Consider the following 18,445-nt stretch of genomic DNA (forward strand, 5'->3'; position numbering starts at 1 on the left):
GTGGGAAGGAAGGGGGAAGGAAAGAGAAGGAAAGAGGGAAGGAAGAAATGAAGGAAGAAAGGAAAAGAGGAAGGGAGGAAGGAGGGAGAAAAGAAAAGGAAAAGAAAGCCTGTATGTCCCTTACACTGGTTCCCTAAGAAACTTTGTTGTCCGTCATCCGGGAAAGGCAGACATCAGCCAAATCATTATAAAACTCAACTTTAGAAAGACTCGTATGAATGACGTTTTGTTGAATTTGCAAAATGTCAAAAGATCACATCTCACTGTAATTCAAGAGACAAATCTCAAAGTAAACTGCCAACTGTCCCAGAATATCCTGTGAAGAGACGCTGGGCATCTCTTAGAGGATATCGCCACGTCAACAGCTGTTTCCTCGGCTTTCACCTCATTCTGTGCTTTTGCCTCCCTCCAAAATGCATTGCGCAGCTATGCAAAGGCTCTGTGGCAGCCAGTGATGGTGTGCTTGTCTGAGCACACAGGTCAAAGAGATTCTCAGGAGAATTTATGGTCTCCGTTATGATTTGGTGATGATCTGGCAAGGCACTTGACAGAGGGATGCTTAAAGAAGGTCAAAATTATGAACTTTGCAGCAACTTGGATGGACTTGGAGTCTGTAATCCTGAGTGATCTACCACAGAAACAAAGAACATGTTCTCACTCATAAGTGGACCTTGAACACCTACCGTAATACTATAAGAAAGGGATTGGCAGTAGTGGGAAACTGCCAGGGGAAGGGGGCACACTTCATCAACCAGGGTATCTGCATAATGAACATTTGTATACCTAACCCTGAATTGTACCTCACATCTTTAAAATGAAAAATTAAAAAAAAGAAGACTGATCTCTCTCTCTCTCTCTCTCTCTCTCTCTCACACACACACACACACACACACACACACGCAAATAAAATGTGAAGCAAAACGTCATATCCATGCCACTCTTTGTGTCCCCATGAGTATTTTCTCTGGGGTCTAAGTTTGGCCTGATGGCTCTATCCCAGCTACAGCATTAGTAAAAAAAAAAAAAAAAAAAAAAAAAAAAAGACTCCCAACTTGAAATGGTGGCCACCGACATAATTTGAAAAAAAAGAGCCATTCTGGCATGATGGTTTGGTCAGGAAAATGGCTCATTTATAAGGTTTTGCCATTAGCCACAGACAATTGAGTTGATTTATTGTTTCAACATATTGGGGGGTACTGTAATCACTGCTGGACTGAAGGATGTGAGAATGTCACAGTGAAAGGAATCAAGTTCCAGACTGGTGAATTGACTTTCTCATCATCACATGGCTAATTCATGTTAAAACCATGGTGAGATCCTAGGCTCCTGGGTCCTGGGGATGAGGTATTGAAATGGGATTGCCATGGCTTAGATATGGGGCCAGATGAATGAAAGGAGAAACCATAAGCCTAAACCAAAAGAACAAGGAAGAAGAAACCTATAATCCCAGGACTTTGGGAAGTGGAAGCAAGAGGTTTCAACTGGGGCAACTTGGTGAGACCTTGTCTCTACAATAAATCAAAAAGTTAGCCAGGCATGGTGGCACACATGCGTGTAGTTCCAGCTGCTTGGAAGGCTGAAGCGGAAGGATCTCCTGAGCCCGGAAGGTCAAGGCTGTGGTGTCCATGATTGTGCCACTGTACTCCAGCCTGGGTGACAGAGTGAGACTCGGACTCAAAAACAAAAACAAACAGACAAAAAGGACTAGAAGAAAATCAGGACTTTGAAATTATTAGGAGGATATGCGGAAACAGGAATTTGTAATTATATTCCATGCACAATTAATGATATATTGTATAACCCATGCATACTTTATGGTTCACACATTTATTGCATGTGACTCCATTTTTCAGCCATACTTGTTGAAAAATACAGCAGTAGCTACAATACAATATGATTTTTATATCAGATGGCCCCAAATGCAAATTAACTGTTTTATCTGGTGTTCAACTGACGAAAAAAATGATAGATCCCAAATGTGGATGGATATATCAGCAGTGTTGGAAACTGTGAGATTTAATACAGTTGTTACTGAATTGTGAGATCAATACAGAGCAAGTCAAAGGATCAAGGATATTTCTGACTCTCCTATGTGTTATATACCCTCGCTTTGAAATCAATTCCCAAATAAAATGAAAATTCATAGTATTGAAGTACTTTTCCCCATTAAAAGAAAATGGAGGAAAATTATTAGTTTCCAAGCAATAACAACTTTTTAAAATCATCTTTCAATATTTCTGTCGAGAATACCTTTTAGTTGGAAAGATGGTACAAGTATTTTTCCATATGTTTAAAATATACATTTTTGAATACATAAAACTTTTAAAATATAAGCCTTAGGCAAGACTTGGTGGCTATTCTATTTTCAGTTTGAGTTTTAGTAATATTCCTCATGGTTCTTTAGCTCAAAGAATGGAGCTGAATTTGATGAGTTTTTTTTTTTTCAAATATGTTTTTGAAATACGGTGTACATATTGAGAAATACACATAAGTTTTAAAACAGTGAACATGCCTATGTAAACAGCACAAAGCTCACCAAGCAAAACTGACCAGCATCCCACAATTCCCTGACCTGAGTGCCCTTCTAAGCACAATCACCCCAAAGGTAACCACGGACCTGACTTTTAACACTACAGATGAGTCTTGTCTGTTTTTGTACTTCACATCAATGAATTAATATTGCGTCCTACTCATTTGTGTTTGACTACTTTTGCTGAACATTATATGAATAATATTCATCTATTTGGTTGTAAATAATTGTAAATTACTCATTCGTATTGAGAGTGTATTAGGAGAATAAATCTTTTTTTTTTTTTTTTTTTTTTTGAGTTGGACCCTCACTCTGTTGCCCAGGCTGGAGTGCAGTGCCACACTCATGCCTCAACCTGCTGGGCTCCGGTGATCCTTCCACCTCAGCCTTCCAAGTAGCTGGAACTAGAGGCGCGTGCTACCACACCTGGCTAATATTTTGATTTATTGTAGAGACAAGGTCTCGCCATGTTGCCCAGGCTGATCTTGCATCCGCGGGCTCAGGCAATCCTCTCCGCTCGGCCTCCCAAAGTGCTGGGATTATAGACTTGAGCCACAGGCCTGACCTATCTTTGATGTTATATGGACTCAATAAATCTCCAGAAATCTCCGACCAAACAAAGGTCTTTGTTGAAGAACCAGCAAGTGCTGGAGGTGGGATGCTTTAACTTCCACAAATTCAACAGGAAATGCTACTTGAATGACATAAGCAGAAATACCTCAGCACAGACAAGTGGTATTGTTTAAAATACTGCCTTATTTTCAGAGAAAACATTTCATTTGGGAATGAGAAGATATGCATACAGGATAGACATTTATGGCATCTGAAAACTGACTTTTTTTTAAGATGGGGTAGTCATGGGATAGAAGAAAAAACAGTGCGGGTTTTATTTTTAGTCACGATGGAGATTTGCACAGAAAAAGCAGAAGGGCATGGTTGATTTGTCTTTTTGTTCCTGTTACAGGGTCTCCATTTTGGTGCCTGTTGGACATTGTTCCCATAAAGAATGAGAAAGGAGATGTGGTACTTTTTCTGGCCTCATTCAAAGATATAACAGATACTAAAGTGAAGATTACTCCAGAAGATAAAAAAGAAGGTTTGTACTGTTTTCTGAAAACATTGACAGATGGAGTAACATTTTGAAATTGTTTACTCAGAAATTCTGGGAGGAAAAAAAAATGTCTTTTTAATAGCAGCAACTGATAAATATTCGTAACTGTTAGCAGTCAGTATTTAGTGCATATTCTAAAATCACAGAGACTTGCATGTATTTACAGCCTCATCTTTGTGATAAAGACTCATCTGACAGCAACCAAAAGTTCATGCTCGTGTGCAAATAGGATAAGGATGAGAAAACAATTGATCACAATGTAAGGATTCATACCACCTTGCCTTATTAGGCAATAATGAGTTGGTAGTATAAGGGTAGTTAATATAATGTTAGTAAAAATACATCTTTCAGTTTCCTGTAAAGTGTTAATGCTCACAACTTAGAAGTTGCATTTTATGTGTACAGTTAAGAACTCTAGTGGTTTTTAGACTAGAATGTTGCAAATAAACAGGTTTCTTGTATGTTTAAGTATATAGCAGCAAAATACTTTGTTTTAAGATACAAATAAGCTTTTCCATTATGCTTAAAAGTCTTTCTAAGAATTCATGTTGTTTACGTTATATCGTCTGTTGCCCATTGTGGATTCCGGGGAGGAACTTTCTGGAAGATGAGTGTCATTAAGTAAATTAAGCCCAGAGCTGATGGTGAGGAGCAGGATAGAGGCATGATGGAGCAGTGCAGAAGGTGGCCAGCCTGGAGACAACAGGCCACGGGCACCTCCTGTCCCATCGGTCCTCCTCTCTCAGAAAAAGCTCAAGTCACAAGATGCAGCACTTCCTCCTCCCCGCTCCGAAGTCCCACAGGGCTCCACGACTGCACCAGAGGAGGGATCTAGTCTTGGCTTTTGCCAACCAGCCAAGAGATGCCGGATGAAGCACTTGATCTCCCGGTTTCTAATTTTCTTTTCTGTTAACCAGGAACACAATCCCCTGGCTGCCTTCTTCCCAAAGTCATTGCAAGAGCTAGTTAGAACAGGACAAGGCATGGGAAGGAGATTTCTTTGATTCAAACTCAGAATTGGGGAGCCCCTCTTACCATTTCCTTCTCTTCTTCATCCCCAAGTCCAGGACATCATCAATCCTTCTATTTCTACCTCAGAAAGACACCTCTCCTCTTGCTCCTCCTCCCAGTTCCACCTCCCAGGTGCAAACTACTTTTACTTCTCACCTGGTCGACTGCAATGTATGTTTCATTAGCATCTTCCAGATCCACTCTCCATGTAGCCACTGGGATGATCTTATAAAAATGTCAAGCAGATTACGTCATCCCCTGCTTGAAATACTTCACGAGCTTCCCACTGAACTAAGCACCAACTTCAGAATTCTCAACCTGTTCTAGAAGTTCCCAAGAGTGTTCTGCTCTACCGGCCCTTCTTTCTGTCCTCTGACACACGGAGCTTCAACCTGCTTCCAGGCCTTTCACATACATCCTTGCTTTTGCTTAGAAAGTTGCCCCCCACCCTTGGCATGGTTACCTGCCTTTATATACGAATCTCAACTCCAGTGTCACTTCGAGGGGTCTTGCCATCGAATATAAGCCACCTGTGTTCCAACACTATGCTTTTCCTACAAAACTTACATCACTTACATCACAATTTGAGTTTCTATTTTTATATTTATTTATTGAAAGGGAGACTCACTCCGTCACCCAGGCTGGAGTGCAGTGGCATGATCTTGGCTCAGCACAGCCTCGACCTTCTGTGCTCTGGCGATCCTTCCATATCAACATCTTGAGTAGAGACTACAAGCACTTGCCACCACGCCCGGATAATTCTTTTAATTTTTTAGAGACAAGGTCTCACAGTGTCACCTAGTCTGATCTTGAACTCCTGGGTTCAAGCAATTCTCCCACCTCACCCTCCCAAAGTGCTAGAATTACATACATGCACCACTGCGCCCAGCCTACAATTTGAGTTATATACTTACTTGTGAATTTAAATGGAATGTCTGACTCTTGTATTAAATTGTAGCCCTTTGAGGGCAAAGAGTTAAAAAAGAAAAGTAATTCCCTGCATTTTATGTAAGCTGACAAAAATTAATATTGAAAAAAGCACCGATATTATTTGTTTTAAACTAAAGTAGAAACAAGCTCCCAGTGTGATGGCACTTGCCTGTAATCCCTGCATTCCTTTTTGCCACCCAGGTTCTGAATCAACTGAGAAAGGAGAAAAGAGTAAGGTAGACCGGAGACAAAAATATCTCTATGATTACTGATAAAACCTGATAAAGGGGAACATGGCATCCCTCTACAGGTAATAGGGCTCCTGTCTAGTGAGATTCACATTGGGGGAAGTTTTCCCCTCATCGCAAAGCCCCACCCTGATCTGGTGTCTGTGTGAGAGAGAGAAATCTGTAGAAGGTTTTTACCACCTTAAAAATTACCTTTCTTTTTTGACACGTTTTACGTCTATTTCAAAATGGTACGTGCACCACTCACTTCTGTGTCCATGTCTAGCATAACTTAGTGAATTTAATGAGCTTTGTTTGTGCTTATACCTTTCTCTATCAGAAAGAAATATTTTGTTATAAAATTTGGTTCTGTGTATCAATCAGCTTAGCAACTGAGATTCTTTTCTTGCTGATCAGAAATGTTGGCTGGCAGTTGAATATTTTTGTGGTTATTTGTTTATTTAGTAAAGAAAAACCATAATGGCTGCTCAATACAGGTAGCCAGGGTAAGTAAAGTCTTTTTGGACACGGGGTCCTCAGTGGTAGGGAAAGATTGGAAAAAAACATCTCCGGGGCTGAGCGGTGAGGGCCTCTGAACTCAGCGATTGTAAGGAGGCTTTCATTTTTAAAATGAATTAAAATCAAATTAAATTAAATTTGTTTTAAAAATTATATTTAAAATTTAAGATAACATTCCCAGGGCTGACCATCGAGGGCCTCTGTACCCAGTCATTATAAGGAGGCTTTAATTTTTTCAGTTATTTAAAATTAAGTTAATTAGATTAAAATTGTTTCTAAAATTCTATTTAAAATTTAAGATACACTTAAAAGTAGATTAGAGGCCAACTAAGCAATTCAACCAATATTTACTGAACCCCTACTCTGCTGCCCTCAGTATTAAATTTGCATTTAGAAATGCAAAATTGCAGATAGGATGCTTTGAAGCATCACAAGGCTCCACTTAAATCCTGGTTCCACTATACATTGTCCATTAGGCCTTCACCAAGCTGCTCATCTCTTCAGAAACTGAGTTTCCTCATCTACAAAATGGGGTGATCAGATGTATCTTTTACACTTGTTATAGGTTTATAAGGGATTGTCTGTGCAAATCACATAGCACAGGCATATGCCCCATAAAAGTTAGCTGTGGTCATGATTGCTATTTTCTTTTTGGGGGGGGTCCAGGGGAGGGGGTCTCACTCTGTTGCCCAGTCTGTAGTGCAGTGGCCTGCTCACGGCCACTACAGCCTTGCCTCTGGGCTCTTTCTGCTTCAGCCATCCAAGTAGCTGGAACCACAGGCACATGACACCATGCCCAGCTAATTTTTTTAATTTATTGTAGAGACGAGAGCTTGCCAAATTGCCCAGGCTGGTCTCAAACCCCTGGACTCAGGAAAGCCTGTCATGTCTGCCTTCCAAAGTGCTGGGATTATAGGGGTGAGCCACTGTACCTGGTCATGGTTGTTATTTTCTAAGTGTTTTATAACACATAGCTCACTTTTGTTGAGTCTCTGCTTTGTACTAAGTGTTTTTCACGGGTTACTTCATTTTCTTCTCATTATCATCCTATGTCATACAAGTTCCGACAATTAAGTTCACAAAGCATCCTAGAAAAAGTACTCCATACCTCACTACTGAATCTCACTATGGTCACCTTCAAAGGACTTCCTTTGGGAAGCTATGCTCTGATGCCAGTGCCTAGTTTACCTGTCAAAGCGATTTGGGAACTCTTCTTCTGGAAGGGCCATCAGAGCTGTTGTGGTTATTTGTTGAGATCTGACCATTAAGTTTGGGAACTTGCTACTGTGCTCTTATGCTGGCAGCACTGTGCAAATAGCTGAACCGGAACACCCTCCGTTCTCACCTGATCTGGCCCCCAATGACTTCCTTTTTACCCAAAGATAAAGGAAATATTGAAAGGAAGACATTTTGATGACATGCAGGGCATCAAGAATAATAACGACAACAGCTCTGATAGCCATTCCAAAAAAAGAGCTCCAAAATTGCTTTGATGGGCGAACCAGGTACTGGCTTCAGTGCATAGCTTCCCAAGGGGAATAGCTTGGAGGCGACCATAGTGATATTCAGCAATGAGGCCTAAGAAACTTTTTCTGGGATGAATTTATGAACTAAATTGTCAGACCCCATAGGTGTCATTAACAGTGAATTTAAACAACTTGACAAAATTGACATCATAAAGAAATAGTAAAACTAGGGTTAACACTCATACACTCAAACTCCAGGGTCTGTATTTCTTTCTCCTCCCTCCCTCTCCAAAGTGCTTATAATCGTATGGAGGACACAGATCCAGCAACCGCAGTATTGTACGTTCAGGGACAGTGGAAGAGCAGAAATGATGAACTTTTCCCAGACAAGGGAGCAAGACAGGGTGGGTCAGTGACTACTGCCGCAGAATCAAGGAGCCCTTCACAGGGAAAAACAATCCTGAAGCAAATCTTGAAAGAGGATTTGGGTGTGGAGTAAGACTGCAAGGAAGGGGTGTTCATTTCAGGTGATGGAACAGCAGGGCATTGATCTCTGTTCAGAAGAGTATAGACGTCGTGAAATTGAATGGTTCAGCCCTGGGTTGGCAGGCAGGGCTTGAATTTTCAAGACAGTATTGTGTCATTCTAAGGAGTTTAGTGGTGCGGAAGTATATTCCAGAGTTGGAACTGGTTGGCCTTGACAATAGGAGAAGGATAAGCAGGCCTTTTTCATTCCAAGTTTCTAGTTTAAACGCTGTCATGAACTGAATTGTGTCTCCCCCAAACTCATATGTTGAAGCTTTAACCCTCAGTAGCTCAGAATGTGACAGTTTGGAGATTGGGCTTCTAAAGTGTTAAGTCGAAATGAAGTTGTTAGGGTGTACACTGGTCCAATCTCACAGGTATCCTTAGAAGAAGAGATTAGAACGTAAAGAGAGACACCAGACACATGCCTGTGTGCATGGGAGGTGGGAGGGGAGGGTAGAGGACTGTCAACCATGTGAACAGGACAGCCATCTGCAAGCCAAGGAGAGTTCTCAGGAAAGCAACCCTTATAGACCAACCTTGATCTTGAACTTCCAGCTCCTGGAACTGAAGAAAATAAAATTCTGTCATTTAGGCTGTGAAGTCTGAGGTGCGGTCATCTCTTGATATTCTTGCAAGGGGCACTTGCTCCAGGACATTTAGAGGATACCAAAATCCATTGACACTTAAGTCTCTTCTATCAAAATGGTATAGTGTTTTCCTATTACCTGTGCATATCCTCCCATATATTTTAAATCATCTCTAGATTACTTATAATAAATAATACAATGTATTCGCTATGCCAATAGTTGATACAGTGTGTGGTTTAGGGAATGATAACAAGAAAAAAAAAAGTCTGTGTATGTTCAGTACAAATGCAACCATCCTTTTTTTTCCTGAATATTTTTGATCCACAGTTGATTGACTCCACAGATGTGGAGCCCAAAGATACAAAGGGCCAACTATATTTTGTTCTAGTGCCCTTGCAAATGTCGTTAATATGACTTTAATCCAGATGGTGCCTATGGAAGAAAAACAAGCTTCAGAAGGTCAATGAATTCAGTACTTGGTCTGGTGCTGTCTATGCATGTTCTGTTGACAAATAGACATGTGGGTCGGGTCATCAAGGGGGAGATCTGAGTTGAAGTTAGATCTGAAAGTCATCAGTATACTAGCAATGATGCAAATGATGGTCTTGGAAGAGATTATTTATGAAGACTGAAGGTAGCTTGAAGAGGAGGGAGGAGAGGGGTGGCCAAGAAGGGGACCCTGGATTATACTCACATTTGAGGAACCAGGAGGAGAATATCAGTAAAGGAGGCAGAGAAATAATGGTGAGACATTAGAGAAAAACAAAACCAAAAGTCATAGAGAAATTAAGTAAGATGAGAACAGAGAGATGTATCCACTGAATTCCATATTTGACAGACTGCTGGAATGCTATTGTAAAGTAGTTTCAGGAGAGTGCTGGCAGTGAAAACCAGATGTGTATGTAATAAGAATTTTACTAACTTTCTAAAATTTGGGGCCAACACGTCATTAAAATTAAGGAGACACAACTGTAGCTTTTCCTCAGATGCTCTTAGCTCATGTCAGCAGGTTTTAGTTTAAATTATTTAATAATCGGTTTATAAAGTATCCTACTATCCACTTTCTAACCACCATTTTATCTTTCTGGAAGTTTTTGCACAAGTCAAGCTGGTCTGTTCACTCTTAGCTAAAAGCTCACCTTTTTTCTTCTCACCTGGGATCTGACATTTTCCCTCACTTGGAATACCTTTGCCACCTTATTTATCAGGAAAAATCCCACTTCCTTTCTTTATAGTCAGTTTTTTTCTGAGCCACTTTAGCTCACAGTATGCCTTCTTCCCATAGACCACACTGCGCCTTGCTGTTTGGTCCACCTGCCTAACTCTTCCTGTTCTGGGTTATCAAAGTTGTGTTATCCTGCCTTTTTCCAGTTGTCATAGGCATTGCAGTTGGCATACTGCTTCTTAGGCCTTTGCATTTCCTGTGGTGACATGCAAACATCAGAGGGACTGAGTAGATAGCTGCTTATTCATTCGTTTTATTCAAGGACCTTCACCTTGGTGACAGTGGTTATCTTCTTTTGCATTGTTTTCTCTGCACTCAGTTGCATGTGTCTCAATTTCACAAATGTTTCTCACAGTGGTTCGTTCATTATGTTAATTTGATTTTCCATCCAAACCAGTTAAGTATAAAAATAAGTGCCCTGTTTTTCCAGGCACAGAGCCCAGTGCAGTTAGTTTTGTTTATTTCTTGTAGAGCGTCCCAGATTTTCTTTGAAATGGTGGTTGACACTGGGTTATTCATTAGGTGGCAACGACATCATCAGTTATCACAGAATGGGGTGATTTCAATTACCGTTTCTAAAAACTGGACACTAAATGTTTATCTTGAAAACTTATGAGTTAACATGCAAAGCTTTTTGTATTGTCTTTAGTGGCAATCCCAGGCAGGACTCGCATGCGATGATATTTCTCGGTAGTCTAACTTGGCAAGCAGCAGGTTGGCATTGTAAGTTACACCAATGAAAGGTTTGCATTACATCTGCCTTCATCTCTTACTAAGTGGCTTCAGAAGATATATTAATAACAATTAGATGCACATTGCCTTCAGTGACAAGAACCTGAAAACCTCACGAACACAAGCTTAAACAGTGAGGGCTTATTGTTCTCATATTTCAAAGAGGCTAGCACTGAGCAGCCCATGCTGGGAACAGCGACTCAGCAGTGCTGGCGGGTGCTTGGGCTCAGTAGGCCTTTCTGCTCTGCTGTCCTGAATGCGCCGTTTTCATCCTCATGCTTGTCATGTCATGGCTGTGAGATTCACGCTGCCTCTCTGGAACTCATTTCTGTGGTGCAGGCAAGGACAGGGGGCAGTGGTGCAGGCAAAGACAGGGGGCAGAGGCAAGGGTGAGTGCTTTTTCCTGTGAGGGTTTGCCTTGGTCTGTAGGAAGGAACGTCTTTCTCCTTGCCTCCCTTTCCTGCCCGGTGTCTCATTGATATGTAATTGACTGTAACCCTGTCCCATGGTCATGGCCATCTCTTGCTGCAAGGAAGGCTAGGAAATCACTGTTTGGGGTTTTGTTTTGCTTTGCTTTGCTTTTTAAAGCTTTCCTACCTCTAAAATAGAAATGGACAAAAGAGAAAGGGTCTAGAAGTGAGGTCGGGTTGGCCAATCTCGATTGTTTCTCAAGCTATCATTTGCTGATTATTTTCTATATGCCCGACATATCATCCGAGGAGCCTACAATGTAGAAGAGTAAGACTTCGAGAGAGTAAGTGAGTTGCCCAAGGCCTCAGTGCTGTGAGGATACAGGGCCTGGACTGAAGCCCAGGACTATCTGGTCTCAGAGTTCATATCTTCCCACCATGCCCAGGGCTTGCTATGAAACAAATGAGGCAAAATTGGAAATAAGGTGAACAGAAGACTGGCCTCATTTCAGTTCCTTCCTCAAACCCCTTGACAGAACTGTCATTGTAGTAGATAGTAGGAGCGTTGACCGCCTCATTCTTATTTAAAGTCCTTAATATTTAAAGTGTGGTCCAAGGACCTGACACATGGCATCACTTGGAATCTCATTGGGAATGCAGAATCTCAGGCTTTCCACCAGACCTCTGGATCAGAATCTGCATTGTAACAAGATCCCCAAGGGACCTGTGTGCATCCATATTTGAGACACCCCGTGACATGCACATTCCTCAGAACAGCATTCCCTGATCATCCAGACTAAATGGACCCACCTCAAGCTACTCCATTGCATCACCCTGTTCATTGTTTTTTTTTTTTTTTTGAGTTGGAGTCTCACTCTGTCACCCAGACTGGAGTGCAGTGGCCGCTCCCGGCCACCGCAGCCTCGACCTGCTGGGCTCCAGTGATCCTTCCGCCTCAGCCTTCCAAGTAGCTGGAACTACAGGCGTGCGCTACCACGCCCAACTGATTTTTTTAAAATTTATTGTAGAGATGAGGTCTCACTGCCCAGGCGGGTCGAACCCGCGGGCTCAGGCAATTCACTCACCTCAGCCTCCCAAAGGCACGTGATTAGAGACTGAGCCACCGACCCCTGTTCATTGTTTTACAGAGAGTATGCCTCTCTGAAACAATCTTTTTCAAAAATAGGCTTCTATTGTAATTGTTCTCTGCTCCATTAAAATGTAGGTTTCATAAGCAAATAGGTTTTGCCTCTCTTATTTAGTATCATATTGACAACATAGATTGAGTGTCTGACACATAGCACATGTGCTATCAGATACATATTTGATGGATGGATGGAAATATGAATGCTTAAAAGTTGTCTAAGGTAAGAAACTGAGCTATTCAGAGATAGGTAACGGTATTGCATTCTTGTTGCTTCAAAATAATCAGATCATAACTGTGAAAGCTGGATGTCTCAGGTGCACACTCTGATGGCTACATTGTTTGATTTTGTTCTGCCTGATTTAAGTCAAAGGCAATTTGACACGTATTTTGTCTTGGTCTTCTCCCTCCCAAAATGTGCTCCTCCTGCTGGTATGAAACAGCCCCTTCACTTTAAATTAAATCTCTGTTGTTCGTTAATTTTTGGTTCTTGTTGACTCTTCTGTTTGTCTTCCAGTTCTGAGAATCTCAATTTGGCCAAATTTTTGAAGATAATTGAACTCATTTGTTTAAAAATATATAAAATATTCTCCAAAAGAACAGACATTAAGCCACTGACCACATATTAATTAAATCTAAGATCATTTTTGTGTACTTTGAATATTTTAATTTTCAGTGTGGAACACTACCATAATGTTTCCTTCACCTGCTGAAGTATCTGCCCTGATGATTTCCCTTTTGTTTACATAATGGAAGAGACCCATGCAAAAGTCCTAATAAATAGCACTTGACTGATGAGAAAATTATTGTAAAAACTGATACTTTATCTCAGGAGATAGGTTTCTGCTTCTAGTAGATTTATGCCAACTCTTTAGCAAATTTGTTTGGAACTGAACTGAAAAGCCCAGATAGATGTTTAAAGTGATTAAAAATGTAATTGTATCTGTTTTTTATTTCAATATCTATATTTTAAAAAATTTTTTGGATTTTCTATACATATCCACTGCATCTTTCTCTCCTGGAACCTTCTAGGGACCATGGTCCAAGCCAGGGTTCATAAACTCAGTTACCTTTAGAGAGCAGGGGATAACATAATGAGAAGACACTGCCATCAGCAGTATGGGGGAAGGATTAAGGTATCAGAGTCATGGCATGCTTTGCCAAGTAATTTCATCTGAATGAAAATTTTAAAATATTCTGCAGCCAATGAAAATACACCTGAGAATTGAATTAGTTCTGTTGGTCAGTAGCCTTTGATCCTTGGACAAAACTTTATCAAGCTGATACCCCATTTGTCTTATTTTTTATTAAAAAAATACTTTTACTTTTATTACTTCAAGAATAAAATACAGTTTTCACCCCTTTGGGGGTAATTTGACATTGAAAATGTTTTGTGAGATTGCAATACCAGGCACATATGGCATTAAGATGAATTATTTCAGACTGAGAGTTAAAATAGTCATATAACTTGACCCCCTAGACTGACATTCATTCTTAGCGAAATTTACTATATCCAGAAAAATTCATCTAGATGTTGCTATAATCCCCAATGTGGGGATTATAGCTGCGAAGCTGCTGTCATGAATGATAGCAATGTCACTGGAGACAAGCTAGAAACTGTGTCAGAAGGGCCTGCAGATACCTGTGTCTTCGACTTCCCAGCATTCTGTGAAGCACAATGCTTCAGAGGGGCAGGATGCTTTGTGGGTTTGTGCTTTAGTGGGTGCTGAGAATGGGTCTGGGCTTTTCCTGTTTGGCTTTTTTTTTACATGGAGTTAATGTAGTAGTGGCTTTGCCTGTGTGAATAAACAGATTCTTTGATCCCAAAAGCATAGATGCCAGCTATTTGGAGAAGTGCTAGGAAACACCGAGTGCCCTAAATGGGAAAGATGTGGTCCCCACTTTTGGGGGAGTTTAGTTTCTTCCCCTCGCTTCAGTAAAAGTGAGCCTTCCATCTGAATGAGTTAGTTTTTGGACAGTAGGAAAAATGTCCCGGGGTCACCACTGGCCAATCCTACTTACCTCTGCAGTGGGACTTCCCAGAATTCCATGAGGCTTTTCAAATATTTATTTGACACTTGTGTGGAGGAATAGCTTGATGCATAGATGATATAGAAGTCCGGTGGGTAAATGTCTCCTGAAACATTCACATAATTGCTTCCGTATCTTAAAATTAATTGAGATTTCATTTTACTTTATCTACTTTAAGTATTCGTCTTTTAGTTCCTGAGAAAAATGCACACAAATATAATTAGAAGAATTTTCTCCAACTTGGAGAAAAAAATTTGTGCCCAAATATTAACAGCTCATAGCATAAAATCATATAAACAATTTTTATATGAAATGGGAGGTGAGTTGAACATACTTTTCTGCTAAAACGACTGACTGCATTAATGAAAAACTTGAGACTTATGAATGGTGCTATACGCACATTGATTTGTTCTCTTGTTTCTTCATGTGTTCTTCTCCCCTCATAGATCATGAGCTCTGTGAAGGCAGATGCCATGTCTGATTCACTTTTGATCCCAAGAATTTAGGCCAGGATATAAGGAGCTATCTAAGTGGCAGTAGGGGAAACTGATTCTTATCATTATTTATAATTGATCTAAAGTGATATTTTAAAAACTTGATGAAAAAGAATGAAATAGTAATTCCAGCCATAATCTGAGACTTAGAAGGTGTGTGGGGATTTTTTAAGGTGTGAGATGTCATAAGTAATTGTGTAAAAAAGTAACAAAGGGGACGTAAGTAGTAGAATCATGAAGAATAAATGGATCAATTTACACTAACTACAAATGAAGAAACTTAGTGATTCTATGTTCTAAATTTGAACTGGAATATTCCCAGTATTCCATGATGCAAAATATGTTATGTATTAATTTGGCCTTAGTGCAAAGATGGAAAAACATAGATGTTTCAGATGGATTATGAAAGAAAACTCATTAAAGTATGAGACAGACACCCAAGAGTGTCGGTCTTTCAAGGAAATGGTTCACAGGAATGTGATGATTCAGAAATGTACTCAAGCATGGAAAATAAACTGAGATAGCCATGGGAGAAGGAATATGGAAGAGCTCTTATCATATTGGAGCACAGCATTGAGAAGCATTAGAATGGCTGGGAATGTGATCTGATTTTTCAAGTACATATGTTCTCCCATGTTTAACTTCATGGCATAATGAAGTCCAAATGGGACTTCAAATATTCTTCATCTTGCAATAAGATTTCAGCAAAACCCATAGATGAAATTATAAGTCAGGTTAACAGAGTATTTATATACATTACCATATCAAAAAAATCAAATCATGCTATTTTATGATGACTTTTTGAGTAGACAGTTCAGTGTTTTGTTGAAAGAGAAATTGTTTGGCTGAATTAAAGTTACAGTGAAAATTATTCCTCCTAATGTTCTGTCATCACTTTCTGTAAAGACAAAGAGTTTCAGATAAGCCCAAATCTAGGTCTACTGAGGGTAAGTCACCTGAGAAATTGACTTCCAGTTCCCTAGTCTACCTGCAAAACTCCCAGAAATATGCAGGCTAGTGGTAAGTGAGAAGGAACTAAAAAGCATTTGCAACTTTACACATCACCCAAACCAGGAAAATGGTAAAGGGAGTTTCTCAAAGACCTTAGTGAATCCCCTCTACAGTCAAGTCATTTCATTGGCAGCAATGGGCTGATAGGAAAACTTGAAAACCAACGACACTTATCAGACTCTCCAGCAGTACAGCCGTTTCTAGACATTCTTGCAGACAAGAGTTTCATTCATCACCTACATTAAAGGAAAATGTGCCTTTTGCTGATGTTTATTAGTGTCATTCCATGAAGACGACCATCCCCTTTGAACGATCATACGTTATCATTAGCACCAAAAGATACAACATCAATTTGTGAAAATAATAAATAATAGCAGTAAGAAAAAACAGTGTATCCAATTAGCTGGACAAGGATGGCAAATAGCAGTTACTATGACTTAATGTCATGTGACTGTTAGTGACTACCTAGGATTTTACATTGAAAAGTCTTCTGGGGTGACATCTTGTCTCACTGGGGAAGGGTGCCATCCTAATGACTGGCCTCCGCCAAGGCCATGGTGACTGGAAGAATAGAAGGCCATGTTCCCAGGCAAGGCAGACATCTGCCCTACCTGCTGTTAAGAAATGCATGGTCACTCTTAAAACAAGCAGAGAGCTGGAGACCTCAATTTTCTCTGGTTAGATTAGGTAACTCATGGATATATCAGAGTGCATCTTTCATATATTTTTGAAATGAAGATAATCTATCCATTGTGATTTGCAGTTGAGTTCTCAAAAATCTATGATTATAGATGAATCAAGTATAATTTATAATTGTATAAATCAGTATGAGGAGATAGAGGTGCAGAAAAGACACCCTATTACAGAATTCTTAAAATTGCGGCATAAGGCCGGGCTCAGTGGCTCAGCCTGTAATCCCAGCACTTTGAGAGGCCAAGACGAGTGGATTGCCTGAGTCTGCACATTTGAGACCAGCCTGGGCAACTTGGTGAGACCTCATCTCTGCCAGAAATCAAAAACAAATTAGCCGAGCATGGTAGTGCGCACCTGTAGTTCCGGCTACTTGGAAGACTGAGGCAGAAGGATTGCTGAAGACCAGCAGGTCGATCCTGGGGTGGCCCTGAGCGTGCCACTGCATTCCAGCCTAGGTATTGGAGTGAGATTCCAACTCAAAAAAAGAAAAATTGCAGCTTGAAATGAAAATACTGCAGTATGGTTATGCTGGTGGTCAAGTACGGGAAGCAATTAGATTGGAGGAACAACAAGAAAGTATAAATAAGAAGAGTATTTGGAGTTGGTGAGGGAAAAAAGACAAGCCTAGGTCCCTGAGCAGAGTGGAAGATCAAGTTCAGCACACCAGCATAGATGTGGTACAACTGAGAGATGACATTGACAGGGTCACCTGGCATGGGACTGGAGAGGACCCAAAAGAGGAGACTTGCACAATTAAGCCTTGGTTTGGGGTAGAGCTTGACCAAAGAAAAAGAAACTTTTCCCTAGAAAACCTAATCCCAGTCTCACCGTCATTTAAGTTTAGGGCCCAAATTCATAATACATTTTGGATATTGAGTAATTCTAGCTGAAATGTTCATTTAAAGTGATTTGTTCCAGGCACACAGCACAATAAAATTCAAATATTCCCGGCTGGACATTTGCAATTGCAGTTCTAAAAGAATCCCCACAGATAAAGTTCAAAGGATCATAAACTTAAAATAAAAAGTCATGAATGATGGACAATGAACTACCATTAGCAAGAGTCATAGAAAAAAAGTAAATCAGAAAACTGAATCTTCAAAGACTGCAGATATTGGAGTTATCATATAAGATATAAGTAGGCTTAAGTTCTTTAAATAAAATAAAAAGGAGTAAAAAATATGATGAAGGAACAAAGCCTATCAAAATTAACCAGGTAAACGTGAGCACAGAACCTATCCAAATTAACCAGACAAACATGAACATAGAACCAAATAGGACTTCCATCAGTGAAAAACACAATAATTGTAAATAAAATTTTTTTTTTTTTGAGTTGGAGTCTCACTCTGTCGCCCAGACTGGAGTGCAGTGGCCGCTCCCGGCCACCGCAGCCTCGACCTGCTGGGCTCCGGCGATCCTTCTGCCTCAGCCTTCCGAGTAGCCAGAATTACAGGCACACGCTATCACGCCCAGCTGATTTTTTGATTTATTGTAGAGATGAGGTCTCGCTGCCCAGGCAGGTCTCGAACCCACGGGCTCAGGCAGTCCACTCACCTCAGCCTCCCAAAGGTGCGGGATTACAGGCTGAGCCACCCAGTCCGGCTGTAAATAAAAATTTAATGAATAGGATAGTCAAAGATTGCTCACAGAATAAGAAAAATACAGTATATTAAAAGAGAAAAAGTCCTTATACTATATTATACAGACACATATGACATAAAGTCATGGCTGGCCGTGGCAGGGAGCAGGCTCCGGTCTCTAGAGACACCTGCTGCTCTCCGTGCATTCGGTGGGGG

General features: G+C 40.5%; 1 protein-coding gene across 1 annotated transcript in view; it reads left to right on the forward strand.

Annotated features, from left to right (window-relative positions):
* KCNH8 (potassium voltage-gated channel subfamily H member 8) overlaps positions 1 to 18,445 on the forward strand; it is a 287,674-nt gene that overhangs the window by 38,463 nt on the left and 230,766 nt on the right. Inside the window, exon 3 of the mRNA XM_008072479.1 lies at positions 3,495 to 3,626. Coding sequence (XP_008070670.1) covers positions 3,495 to 3,626 — 132 coding nt within the window. The remainder of the gene's footprint in view (positions 1 to 3,494; positions 3,627 to 18,445) is intronic.

This window comes from Carlito syrichta, unplaced genomic scaffold (genome assembly GCF_000164805.1).
Source record: "Carlito syrichta isolate Samal-C Ts95f unplaced genomic scaffold, Tarsius_syrichta-2.0.1 Scaffold315224, whole genome shotgun sequence".
Lineage (NCBI taxonomy): Eukaryota > Metazoa > Chordata > Mammalia > Primates > Tarsiidae > Carlito > Carlito syrichta.